At 40.2% G+C, this 13,315-nt stretch overlaps 2 protein-coding genes across 9 annotated transcripts in view; one reads left to right on the top strand and one right to left on the bottom strand.

The window, feature by feature from the left end:
• ZC3H14 (zinc finger CCCH-type containing 14) overlaps positions 1 to 9,751 on the top strand; it is a 51,723-nt gene extending 41,972 nt beyond the window's left edge. For 4 of the 8 annotated variants that reach the window (XM_034992524.1, XM_034992522.1, XM_034992529.1 and 1 more), the window contains 5 exons: positions 2,825 to 2,945; positions 4,122 to 4,258; positions 4,759 to 4,850; positions 5,496 to 5,602; positions 5,976 to 9,751. In XM_034992524.1, the coding sequence (XP_034848415.1) occupies positions 2,825 to 2,945; positions 4,122 to 4,258; positions 4,759 to 4,850; positions 5,496 to 5,602; positions 5,976 to 5,982 (464 nt within the window). In that variant the 3' untranslated portion in view covers positions 5,983 to 9,751. The remainder of the gene's footprint in view (positions 1 to 2,824; positions 2,946 to 4,121; positions 4,259 to 4,758; positions 4,851 to 5,495; positions 5,603 to 5,975) is intronic. The other 4 variants (XM_034992525.1, XM_034992523.1, XM_034992530.1 and 1 more) reach the window with 2 other exon arrangements.
• The window catches only part of EML5 (EMAP like 5), a 168,523-nt gene continuing 163,484 nt past the window's right edge, over positions 8,277 to 13,315 (bottom strand). Inside the window, exons 38-42 of the mRNA XM_034992521.1 lie at positions 11,989 to 12,151; positions 11,282 to 11,385; positions 10,616 to 10,769; positions 10,003 to 10,103; positions 8,277 to 9,730 (exon numbers count right to left, since the gene is read on the bottom strand). Of these exons, the coding sequence (XP_034848412.1) occupies positions 9,694 to 9,730; positions 10,003 to 10,103; positions 10,616 to 10,769; positions 11,282 to 11,385; positions 11,989 to 12,151 (559 nt within the window). The 3' untranslated portion in view covers positions 8,277 to 9,693. The remainder of the gene's footprint in view (positions 9,731 to 10,002; positions 10,104 to 10,615; positions 10,770 to 11,281; positions 11,386 to 11,988; positions 12,152 to 13,315) is intronic.

Here is a 13,315-nt window from a genome sequence, read left to right as displayed (position 1 = left end):
AAAAGATTTTAAATGGTAACAAAGGTGGTTAAGAACTGCCATAGAGATGCAGTACAGATTTCCTGAACCTGTGTATTTTGTTTCAAATGAGAGAAAAAGTTAGGGTCTAATTTTGTTTAAATGTAGATGTCCATGTTAGGCTTTATTGGTGTATATGTCCTAGCAGCGCCCCTCTAAATAACACGTTAGACTTCTTGCCTCGGTTCCACAAGTGCCGTGGCCCTTCTGGAGGCCAGGGGGATGAGCGCGAGCCTCCTGTGCCGTTGCTTTGATCTGGGACTCTCACTGTTTCACTGCTGCTCGAGGATGAAGCTTTGTAATAGTTGGAACATAAGTGAGGCCCAAGAGACTGAATATCAGTCACAGAGAGGCTCTGGTCCTTCTTGCTCTTCCCTTCCAAGCAGGGAATTTGAAACTTGGTGATTGCTTTTGCTGGCTTTTTGTCCAGTGTTTCAAGGGTGCTGTCAACAGCACTCCCCGCCCTCCCCCGCCCCTTGGTTTTATAACTTGCAATAAAAAGTGAATTTGCGGGCGCCTGGGTGGCTCAGATGGTTAAGCGTCTGCCTTCGGCTCAGGTCATGATCCCAGGGTCCTGGGATCGAGTCCCACATCGGGCTCCCTGCTAGGCGTCTCTCTCTCTCTCTCTCTCTCAGTCTCATGAATAAATAAATAAAACATTAAAAAAAAAAAGTGAATTTGCCTAATCTTAAGCAGGAAAATTTTTAATGGCTTATGAGGTTAATGTTGGGGAAAACCAGAATTGAGACCTCTTGTATATATGACCCAACATTTCCATTAGAAAGATAATGTTTCCTTGTATTTAACTAATATTGCCCATGAGTAACTACTTCATTTTCCAGCCAACCTGTTCTTGGGTATTCTGTTAACTTCTTTCATTTGGCCTGGGTTCCCATGTATATACCATAGTCTAAAGTATGTTCTTTAGGAGAAGGGTAGGACACATTTCCTGCAGGCCAGGATATTAGACACACTTAAAATTGGAGAAAACTGCTCTTTCCAGCCATGCAAGATTTTATTGGAGACTAAGAATACCTTTATATCCTGGAGCTAAACAGTGACTTTTACGGTTTTAAAAGTAGCATGGAAAACTATATATCAGACATAGTTGTGGGTTTTTTGTGGCTTTTTTAAAGATTTTATTTATTAGCATGAGCAGAGGGGAGGGGCAGAAGCAGAAGCAGACTCCCCACTCAGCAGGGAACCTGATATGGGGCTCGATCCCAGGACCCTGGGATCATGACCTGAGCCGAAGGCAGACGCTTAACCGACTGAGCCGCCCAGGCGCCCCTAGCATAGTGTCACAGTAGCCCTTTCATGGTACTCCTGTCTAGGCTCCAGGACTGGATTTGTGTGCCTTGTTCTCCTGTAATGAAGACTGAGGTTGAGTCACTAGATCAGTAAGTTCTCAGAATACCAGCTGCTGCACTGTTAGGTTTTGATTGGTCGCCTTCTTTGTATTTTTGTTTCCATTCAGTCATAAAACTCTAAGGAAGACATTATTTTCTTTTTGCATAGATAAGGAAACTGAAGTTGAGGTACTAGGTAAGACTTGTCCAAAGTGTCTAGCTCAGCTAAGTTACAGAGCCAGATTTGAACTGCTTGATCTCAGGCAAGAGGAATAGAGCAATGTGGCTGAAATGATGTTTGCTTTTATAGTTACGAATGTGAACCCTAATTTGTAACACCCATGATGCTTTTTTTTTTTTTTTTTAAAGCTAGGGTGTTTTGGTCCAGAAGTTGTTGGGTCGTTATGGCCTTTGGGTGTGAATTTTTGGCCTTTTTACATTTTAAATGGGCATTAGTTGCCTGCATTTAAGCTTTGTATGTCATATAAAAAGGTTTTTGGCTTTCTCTGAATCAGGAGACAATCTGGAAGCACAGGCCCACTTTCCCACGCCCTGGTAATTGACATTGTCATTGGACACGACCCCGAGAGGGAGCGGCAGGCAGGCAGTGAGCCCTGTGGATGGTGGTTGCTCTTACCCACCTTTGTTTCCTCCCCACCAAGGCTGTCTGCCACCGATCATCTTCTATCCAGCCAGGCTCACTGCTGGATGATCTAGCGGGCTCCTGTAGGTAATGACATTTGTGACCCATTTTAAGCAAGAAACTTTTCCTCACATTGATGTGAGTTTATCACCTGGACTTAGAACTGTGTATACCTCAGTGAGTGGGAACACTTTTGTGTATGAACCACTCATAATGTCTGAACGTGAGAATTTGTTCACATTCTTTGTTGTTGTTGTTTTTTTAAAGATTTATTTATTTGAGAGAGCATGAGGACAGGAAGGGGCAGACGGAGAGGGAGAGAGAATCCTCAAGTCGACTCCTTGCTAGGCTTGATCCCAGGACCCCAAGTTCATGACCTGAGCCAAAGTTGGATGCTTAACTGACTGAGCCACCCAGGCGCCCCAGTTCATATTCTTTTTCACCTTGTGTTTGCAGTTTTCATTTCATTTTATTGGCTCCCTACTTGGACATCCTTCCCCGCCCCCCCTCATATTTTAATTCAGCTCTGAAATAATATTGAGCAGGGGCTTTGGGGTGAGAGCTTTGGCTCTAGTTGCAGCATCCCTCTCCGGTTTGCTTTTCACAGTGAGAACTGCAGTGTGCTTCCTGGTGACCTTTTTTAGCAGGCTCTTACCTGTGTTACCCAGAATGTTGGACTCCTTTATTTTGTATGATCATAGACATGGAAGAACATAAGATTTTAAGACTGGGTTTTGAGGGAAATGTATTAAAGGTGCCATATACTGAGTTGATCATAATTAATGAGATACTTTTGACTTTTTCCCCTTTTTAGCGGAGATGAGTGAACTGAGTGTGGTCCAGAAACCAGAAAAACTTTTGGAGCGTTGCAAGTACTGGCCTGCCTGTAAAAACGGGGATGAGTGTGCGTACCATCATCCTGTTTCACCTTGCAAGTGAGTAGCAGCAGCAAGCTGACTCTGATCTGCAGGGTAATTTCTAGATCTTAGAGCTGGTTCGGTTTTTCGTTTCTGTGGATGAATTTGACTCGTATAAATGCAGTGACACTTAACCTTTGCCCTCCCAGAATAGCATCCTTGTGTAATACGTGTGTGTGTGTGTGTGTGTGTGTGAGGGAGTGGGGAGATGGGAGGCGGCTTCTGTACATTGAAGGAGATGGTTATATAACTGCCCTGGTTTGAGTGCGTTGTATTCATGTACATAGCCACAGCTTTTAAGGCATTGGGGACACAGTGACAGGTAATGTGACAAAACATTTTGGACGTGGGTGTAATTTTTCCTCACCAGTTGGCTGGTTCAATGGCATGATCTTTGAGAGGTGGCTTTTAGATTTAAAAAAAATACACATTTTGGTCCTAGAGGTGGAATCTCCATGTTTTCACTTAAGAAATGTGGATGTGAGAATAATATGGATGTACATGGAGGGGGAGACCACACCAATGAGTCTTTTTGGAGTGGTGCCTTGCACATATATTATGCTCAATATATTGAGTTCATAAATTACTGCAAACATAGATCTTACAGGGGAAATGGTATAAGGTATGATTCTTAACACAAAAAATCCTTTTGTCTCTCATGGTCATGGCTTGAGTTGAAAATCTTATTACCTTAGGCTTCAGAATAGACTACTGTGTCCTTTTTTGAAATCTGGCCTCATTTTTTTTTTTTAAGATTTTTTAAAAAATGTATTCATTTGAGAAAGAGCACAAACGGGGAAGGGCGGAGGGAGAGGGAGAAGCAGACTCCCCACCTGACTTGGGGCTCGATCCCAGGACCCTGGGATCATGACCTGAGCAAAAGGCAGAAGAAGCTTAACCGCCTGAGCCACCCAGGTGCCCCAGATCTGGCCTCATTTAAAAATTGAGTTTCCCGGGGCATCTGTCTGGCTCAGTTGGTAGAACATGCGACTCTTGATTTCTGGGTTGTGAGTTCAAGCCCCACATTGGGCATAAAGCTTAGTTTAAGAAAAAATTGAGTTTCCCCTTTTTCTATTCTGTGTTTCTCAAAAAAGTAGTGATGGAATAGAATGAGCCTCTCTACAAAAAAAAAAACAAAAAAAAAACCCTAATGCATTGAGAAGATTAAATGTGAATAATGTTTTTATTTTATAGAGCCTTCCCCAATTGTAAATTTGCTGAAAAATGTTTGTTTGTTCATCCAAATTGTAAATATGATGCAAAATGTACTAAACCAGATTGTCCCTTCACTCATATGAGTAGAAGAATTCCAGTACTGCCTCCAAAACCAGGTTAGTGACACTGTGCACTACTACAGTAGGTAAAAAATGGAAAATGACATTTTGTGATTATCAACTGAGTTTATTTTTTTATTTATTTAATTTCTTCGTTTGACAGAGAAAGACACAGCCTAGAGAGGGAACACAAGCAGGGGGAGTGGGAGAGGGAGAAGCAGGCTTCCCGTGGAGCAGGGAGCCCGATGCGGGGCTCGATCCCAGGACCTTGGGATCATGACCTGGGCCGAAGGCAGACGCCCAACGACTGAGCCACCCAGGCGCCCCATCAACTGAGTTTAAAAGAAAAAAGGAATAGTTTTAGAAATTATCATGCCAGAATCAGTTAACCTAAGCAGTCTTTAAAGAGTAGGTGTGTCTATTCAGTATCATTCTAAAATATTTTATCTAATGAATATATGTCTCATATTTTTAAAATGGGTCCATAAAAACATCAGTAGATTGCATTACAGATGATTTTGCCGAATTTGTTCAATCTTTGCTCTTATTTTTGTCAGCAGTTGCAACACCAGCCTCACCTTCTAGTAGTCAGCTGTGCCGTTATTTCCCTGCTTGTAAGAAAATGGAGTGTCCCTTCTATCATCCAAAAGTAAGAATTTTCATTTTTCCAAAAAATGATTTAGTGACAACTTTTCAATTCTGAGGCCTGGAAGAGCACTAGCAAATTGATTATCTTGTGTGTCCATGGTCTTCCCCTACCCCCCCCCCCCCAATTTGTTTTTGTTAAGAGTTAATGTTCTGGTCTTTAAGACCTTGTGGTTCTTGGTCTGAACCAGAGGTTAATGTTCTAGGCTCTCAGAGTGAAGCTTCCCTTTGCTTAGTTTCCATTCCTCTCTGCACCTAAGCATGTGGGTGGGGTTTTTTACCCCCACCTCATGTCAGAAACAGATGATGAAGTCCAGTTGTACTTGTGCAGATGGTTTTAATTTTCTGTGTGCTATAAAGATGGATGTCTCCCCCCCCTGTTGAGTTGCTCAGAGTGAATGATCTCTCTGGCCGTCACTCCCCACCAACTGCAGTTGGGCATAAATGAGGGTGTCCGGGGCATGAGGGAGAGAAGGGATGTTAGGGTGATTGGAATTTTGTGTCAGGGGGTGGGGAGGGGGGTCATTTGTCAAGGTTTCAGTATTAAAATATTATTAGATTGTATCTCTTGCCCCATTAAATGTTTCTCTCAAATTGCCTATTTATTTGTATTAGCTTTGCAAATGTTGAGACTGTTGTTTGTGTTTAGCACTGCAGATTTAACACTCAGTGTACAAGACCTGACTGCACATTTTATCATCCCACCATTACTGTGCCACCACGACATGCCTTGAAATGGATTCGACCTCAGACCAGGTAAAGACTTGGGGGAGATGATCACTTTGATTTTTCTCTACTGTTTCAGTTGTACATGGTCCTTGGAAAACGTTTCCCAATTTCGTTTTACCAGTGATTGCTTCTTCACCTAGATATCTCCAGATCAGATTTACTTTCTGCCTATATACTGCTTACAAATCTCACATCAGTTTTCTTGGCATTAGTAATGTAAAACATTGGAAGAAAGTTTTATAAATTTAAATACACATCATTACGTAGTTTTTATATAATTATTTAAAAATCTGATACTTACATTGTAAATCTGTAGAACAAATACTTGTCGTGTGAAAATACTCCTTAGCTGGGTATGTATGAACGTAAAGCAGTTAATTAAAATTTTTTGTTTACTCAGTGAATGACAGTCCTACTTGGCAGAAGATTGTGGAGTTTCCATCTACTGGCAAAAATATTCTGCAGAACTTGTCAAACCTTTGAAACTTGGAATATATTGGTTTCATAATACGAAGTTTATTGCCTATCTGAAGTGTCTAATTTTTCAAGTTTGTAAGTTTATTAAGTGGTTTTAACATTGGGTATTTTTTGTTGCTTGACTATGAAAAGACCGTTTAAGGAAAAGCTAAATTCTATTAAAGCATTTGAGGCGTGTTTGTACACTGATGTTTCAGGTTAGTGTCAGTACTGGGGCTTCAGTGAAAGTTGGGTTTTGTTCACTTTTCCCAAGGATTAAACAGAAGACTGGCCAAAAGTGTGGAGACAGCTTAAAATAGTCCTTCAGTCCTGCTTTTAAATGAATTTAGTTTGGCTTCTTGGGTTGAGTGCTGCTGTAGTTATACGAACGGTTCTTACCTTCTGGGATAGGGTGGGTCGGGTAGAAACAGAATGGCAAATGCAAAAAAAGATGAACAGTTCCTTAAAATGCTTTCATTTACTATGAACATACACTTTTTAAATAAATATTTTGGGGCTGCATTATCACAAAATTATACAAAAATTTTTTTACAATACTATATACAGAAGGTATCAGAAAACAAACTTCAAACTCACAAGATTATAACTACATACATTAACATTTTCAGAAATAACTCCACAAAAAATTTTTTAAATGTAAAAATTAGATTTAAATAGTATATTTTAAATGACTAATTACAGAAACCAGATGGGTAAACTGCAAAACAGGACTAACCTCTCGGACTACTGAATCCGTACACAAGCTTCTGTGTGTGGTTTTTGAAATAGTTAAGGCAAGAAGTGTCAGATGCTTTAGAATTAAATAACCAACGGATCACTGATCTTAAAGACTTGATGTACAGCAATTTTTAAAAAAATAGACTCACACATTCTCAGGACCAAATTAACTGTAAAAAAAAAAAAGTTCATTGACTAGTTATATACCCGAGGGATAACAAAACAGAATGTGTAAAAGTCCATGTTTAAGAGCATAAAACCAGCAGTCGTTCTGTGGCCATTGCTTTTCCACTGGGAGAAGAAAGAATTAACCAGTTATTAAACCAGCTGTAAGTTGCACTTTGCTGTGCCGATTCCTAAGAAAAACCTTGAAACCGTGGAAGAGGAAAGACCGTGCCCAGGATGGCCCAGAGCTCTCACCGAGTTAGGCTGGGGTGACAAGACTCCTGAATTTAAGGCGTTTGCTCATTCCAGTGCTACTTAGATTTCTTCTGCAAAGATGTAAAGCATCTTAAGTTGTATTTCTAGAAATCTAAACAGACTTTTAGTATCACGATTTATAAATGGCATTCAGAATTCCACTACAAAGAACATAAATGGGAAACGGGGCCTAAGTGGTTTGGTTCAGGCATTTCACAAGTCAAGAAAACACTGCCTGGAAACCCCTTTAAGGGTTTAATGTTACCTTCCAGCTGCTGTGTTTTACAGGCAAGCTAAGGTTGACTCTAGACCAAGTTACCCAACAAATGTTTAAAATGAACCACCATCAAAAAGCATCACAACAAGGGAGGGAATCAGGTGGCTAGTGGCGGGGGCGGCAGATGCATCGGGCGTGCGCTTATGTACGGAAACGGGACTGAAGGGGCCAGAAAGGTCAGGTGACAAATTGAGGAGCTTAGTCAAATACTGCACACAAAAGTAATTTTCTGGGTTAAAAAAATAAACACAGGGCAGAATCTTCATAACCTGTGTGGTTATTCAGTTGATGGCTGGAATACACAAGGTGGTGGTGGGAGAACTACTTAAAATCAACATGAGTTTTAGTCGTGAAACTGACAACAGTCATTAAAGCTGGCTTATCAGGCTGGCCACTCGGGGGAACAAAAATGCAGCGGAGGCATTTTTGTCCTAAGTCTTTTACCTAAGGTTATAATTAGCGTTTCTACATGTACTGTAATAGAAATGGAATTTCTCTTTAGTCCAAAGCTGGGAAGCTTTGGCTCAGAAGGAAAATTTGAACAGGCTCAAAGATGGAGGGGGCGAGTGGGGGGGTGGTTCAGGGGAATTTCTTTAATTTATTGAATGGCTCTTTATAATAATATACATGGACAGAAATTTAATATTAGTATATTCTAAAATTGGGCTTAATTTAGGAGAATCCATTGATGTGAATATGATCTTATGTTTCAAGCTTCTTAATGCCTTAATCAGTCCTTCAGACACAGCTACTGTTCAGAGCTTTAAAACTGACCATGTTCAATCACTGGTTAGGCTTTTTGTGATACAGTTCCGCCTACAGTTCTGTTTTCAGTATTTACAAGGTGTTGGGCATACAAAATAGGTATCCGGAATCTTCATGTCTGGTCAAACCAGACTGAGATTTCCAGAAACCTGAAGGGGTCTATTACGCTACAAAGATAATTAACACATTAAAATAAAATTCATAGGACCAATAGAGCATCTTAAACTTTTTCACACTTAGAAAAATATATTTTTAAATAGCAATCTACATAATCTCCCATCTTCAGGAAACTACGGACAGGCTAAACAAATTCCTGAACGGCAAGTACTGATCTTTGGCAGCATTAAAGTGAATAGGGATAAATATCTAAGAGTTAAGCCCTAATCCACCAAAAAGGAATTTTAATGGACAAGTTTTACAAGTGGACCTGTATTCATTCCTTTTGGAGGTCAGCCTATGGGGTGGCATACATCTAATAAATTTTTCCAGTAGAGAAAAAAGCTATAAAAATTTTATTTCAAGAGCTTACTAAATTGTTTGACTTTGTAAATGTGACCTTGAACACTTCAGTCTACATATTAAACAAGTGTTTCTATTATACTACATCTTTAAATATTCGGTATGCTCTCCCAGTTAACTACTGCTGCTGTCTAGAACTTTAACCTGTACACCCCTGAAAAGGACTGTTTGTCATACTACTTTTTCATTAATGAGGCTATAATCATGTTTTAATTTTTCAGCTATAGAGATGACTTCCGAACAGAAAAGGATCGACAGCTCAAAAATGAAAACGTAGTGATCATATATTACTAACTTTGGATTTGTTCCTGAATGTAAAACTGCCAGGAAAAAAAATGTCCTTTATAAAAAGAGGTTTACTGATGCTTAAGTAGCATTATCTTCTCCAGTAAAGCTCATGTGTGTGTTTTCTTAGGGAAAGTAATGTTTGCCTTTTAAAAACTGTGATCCTCTAAGGTGATGGTGTGTTTCCTTTCCTTATGTAAACACAAGGATAAAATAAGTCATTAAATAATGAACCTTGAAAATAAAATACAAATTCTAAAAAAGAAAAACCGTTTTGCTAAAGAGAGGAAGAAAATTAAGCAACTTGGGTTTTTAAGGTTTTGTTTTTTGAGAGGCGCTGTCCCCTAAGCCTTCCTAGCAGGTCTGCCAAGTTTGCACACTCCCCCAAACTGGGGGGCTGGCTTTCACCGAGTATTTATTCAATCCTTTCTTAAAGTAATTGTCTGGCAGTGTATGGATTATGGACAGTTATCCAGTGCATACAACAAATATTTTGAACTTATCTGTGTCTTCTGTTTGGATGACTCTGGGCATTTATCCCTGTTAACAATCCTAAGTTAGCACCACTTGCCCATGCAAGGTTTGGTTCTGTTTTTGTTTTGTTGTTGTTAGTTTTTCCTCTTCTGTAATTCTGGTCTCTTCTCAGCATCCATATCTTTCAGTGAGGCATATGTACACATTTCCAGACAAATAAACTGCAATCAGAGACAAAAAAAGCAGTGAGTTCATTATTTTTCTAGATTTTCAGAAGTTTTAATGAGCTTTCAAATCAAATGTATAAAATTTTTCATTAACTCCTTTTTTTTCGTCCTGCCCCACCTGCTGCTGTCCTGCCACGGAGCCAGCCGGTTACGCCGCCTTCGTCTGTGGTTGACTCACAGAGTCTGTTACCTAATACAGTGATACCAGGTCTCTTAGGAACTAGCAAGAGAGAATCTGCTCTTCTTGGGCTGAGAAAGTTACCCACCTGCAGTCATCACCTCCGGCACTAACGACGTGTCGATCACCGCTGGTAAATCGAATATTTGTCACATGAGGTGAATGACCCAAGAACCTTTTGTGCTTTGCCTGAAAAACCATGAAAAACAAAGCTCAGGATGTTGTGTGAGGCACACAAAAATCAGAGGTTCCTGTCAGGAACCCTAGATCTCCATCACAGGGGCTGTGAAGAGAGGTAGGCAGTTTGGACCACAGCCAATGTTACTAATGTTAGCTAATGGATCTGCACCTAACACAAACCAGGTTCTTGGGGCAGGACTCTGAACATTTTCCTCTGAGGAAAAGCATTTGAAACTTCGTAACTGAGTAAAGGCTTGATAAAAAGGCTAATCACAGCGTTATTAGGATAGTTTGCAAAGATGGTGTTACCTGGGGGCATGGGGAGATGATTTCTAAAAGCTTTTACTTCAGAGCAAGGGATTTAGTAAGTTTTGAAAAAATTTTAGGAACATAAAAAGTGTTTCCAAATCAGGAGACGGTAACATATTTAGCTATTAAATTATGGGGGAAGAAGTAGTAATGATCAGATGTCTGAACTGCTAGTAAAATTACATAAAAAGCAAAACCAAACACAAACTTACAAATTTTTCAGGACACGGGAAGTCAAATAACTTAACCATGCCAAAGTCATCTCCTGTTACAAGGCTGATTCCTGAATGAGATACGCAGGCACAGTTGACATTGGCTTTCTCAGTGTGTCGGGACCAGATTCCCGTAACTTCATCCCCTAGAATACTAGAGGGAAGGAATAGAAGAAAATCCATAGCAAACATGTACCACGCTAAAAGTTTTTTGGTAATTAATCTACTTAATTATGTTACTCTAAAATTAAAAGATGCTTATGCTTTAGGAATTTGATAGATTAAAAAGATGACTACTCATGGTTACCTGTTGAAATAGCAAATTTATAAGGTTCCATTTCTAATAACTGCAAGATACCGTTCCTTTAGATAAATAACACAATTGCTTAACAGTACCCAGTATGTGGCTTTATTGCTTGTTATTAAACCTGATGTGTTAAGGAAAATATCAGGGCATCTTTAAAGGCTTTTAACCTTGATAAAGCATTTGGGAATATGTTCAGTGAAGAGGAGTTCCAGCATGAGACTGTATCATCGGCCTCTTTGGAAGAATTCAAGATACGGTAACAAACATAAAACTCAACTACTGTTCCCTAGTGGAACGGCTCTAACTGTTGAGCAATAGGGTTTTCCAGTTTTCCCGGCTGACCTTCAGTCAGTTCTTACCTAGTCCATGTAGCCCAAGTGATCCTGTCCATGGCGGCCTGATCCGTAACAGGTTTTCCTGAAGGCACTTCATAGACATGTCGTTTATAGCAACCAGTGGAGACCTTGCATGGTATTAAAATGGGACAAGAATTCCATTAGGCGAGAGACACATCAGAAGGCTATAGGATACTAGCAAAGGGTGCTATCTGATTTACATTTCTAACAATGACTACAGAAGTCTGTTAGAAAAAATGGAGAGGAGGACTAATAAGAATAGGATATTAATGCAGAAACAGTGAAGAATAAAGTCAAGAGTTCAGAAGCTCTGGAACTCAGGAGTTTTTTTCAGAAAGTTACCGCCCAACGTGTGGCTCCGACTCACAACTCCGAGATCAAGAGTCGTATGCTCTGCTGACTGAGCCAGCCAGGCTCCCCTAAAACTCGGGTTTTGTTTTGTTTTTTAAAGATTATTTATTTATATGACAGAGACACAGCGAGAGAGGGAACACAAGCAGGGGGAGTGGGAGAGGGAGAAGCAGGCTTCCCACTGAGCAGGGAGCCCGATGCGGGGCTTGATCCCGGGACCCCAGGATCATGACCTGAGCCGAAGGCAGACGCTTAATGACTGAGCCACCCAGGCGCCCCTAAAACTCAGTTTTAAATGCATCCACTAACAGTGTTAGAACAGCTAGTGTAAACTGGGTTTTATAGTATTGGTACCATACCTGGAGATACCTGCTATCTGCAGAGAAGTCCATTTGAATGACAAAGCTGGGAATGTCTCTGCAGTAGCTGATTCTGTTAAGGGTGGGGCCCAATGTTAGGTCGTAAAAATCCACGGAGTTCTCACTAGAACCCACAGCCAGAAACCGGGAATCTGGACTAAATCTGGAGAGGTAATAAAAGACGTGAAAGACACGTTAGACCACATGAAATGTAAACATTTAAGACCAGTGACTTGCTTTGTACCTCTCAAAAATAAGTATGTGTGTGATCGGGCCTCAAGTAGATTTACCCGATAGACACAACTAACTGATCGTGTATACTGAGATTATATTTGTGTTACATGAAACAAAAAGCCTGTATTTCACTTCAGTTTTAAGTGGCTCCTGAATTTTCATCTGATTCCTTTAAAAAGATCTTAAGTTTTGAAAAAGCCACTAACAAATACATAACTCTTAAGTTACATAGTACACCAAATCTACCAAGATAGGATTCTTTCATCTGGAAACATGGTATCTTCACAGCAAAAAACACAGCCCAGATTAATTTGCCTCAGGTTATCAGATGAAGTGACACCACCTGAAGTTTAGAAGTATCTTAACATACAAATACGTGCCTAGAGGTCATGGGAAATCGTATGGGACAATTCAGGTGAGGTTCTTTAGGGAAACGGGGGCCTGCGGGAAGTTTATATATTGAAATTCTGAGGAAGGTTTCATGTGTAAAAGGGTTTTACTAATGAAAAGAATGCAAGCTTTTGACAGAAATGGATTCAAAAATCTTAATCTTGATCACACAGAAGTACTCAGTAAATGGTAGCCACTGTCAAAATAAGCTTACGCACTGGAAATATAAAAGTTCAAGAGAAGTTTAAAGTTTAATTCAGATTCTGGGGCATAGATGTTTGATGAATATTAATTTTTTAAAAAATATTTACTTGAGAGAGAGTTGGGGAAGGGGCAGAGGAAGAGGGAGGAGGAGACTCCGGCTGAGCAGGGACAGAATCCTGAGATCAGGACCTGAGCCAAAGTCAGGTACTCAACCGACTGAGCCACCCAGGTGCCCTGATGAGTACTGATTAATTGATTATATATTCAATTAAGAGGTGGGGTTATAGCTTTAGTTCTCTAGGCTGACAACTTTGAAGGACAGATGGCTCTCTTCTGTACAGTGGAACATAATTCTTGGATGGATCAACTTGCTGGACACATCCAGTGTGATACTTACTCCTCAAACATTCCCTGAGTACATGCTGTTATAAGGCACTGTGGTTGGTGCCAGTGGATTGATAATTTAGCAAGCAGTAAGTATACAAACAGCTACATTTCA

This window comes from Mirounga leonina, unplaced genomic scaffold, assembly GCF_011800145.1.
Source record: "Mirounga leonina isolate KUSES-001 unplaced genomic scaffold, KU_Mleo_1.0 Mir_82, whole genome shotgun sequence".
NCBI lineage: Eukaryota > Metazoa > Chordata > Mammalia > Carnivora > Phocidae > Mirounga > Mirounga leonina.
This window is presented reverse-complemented; position numbering and strand designations above follow the sequence as displayed.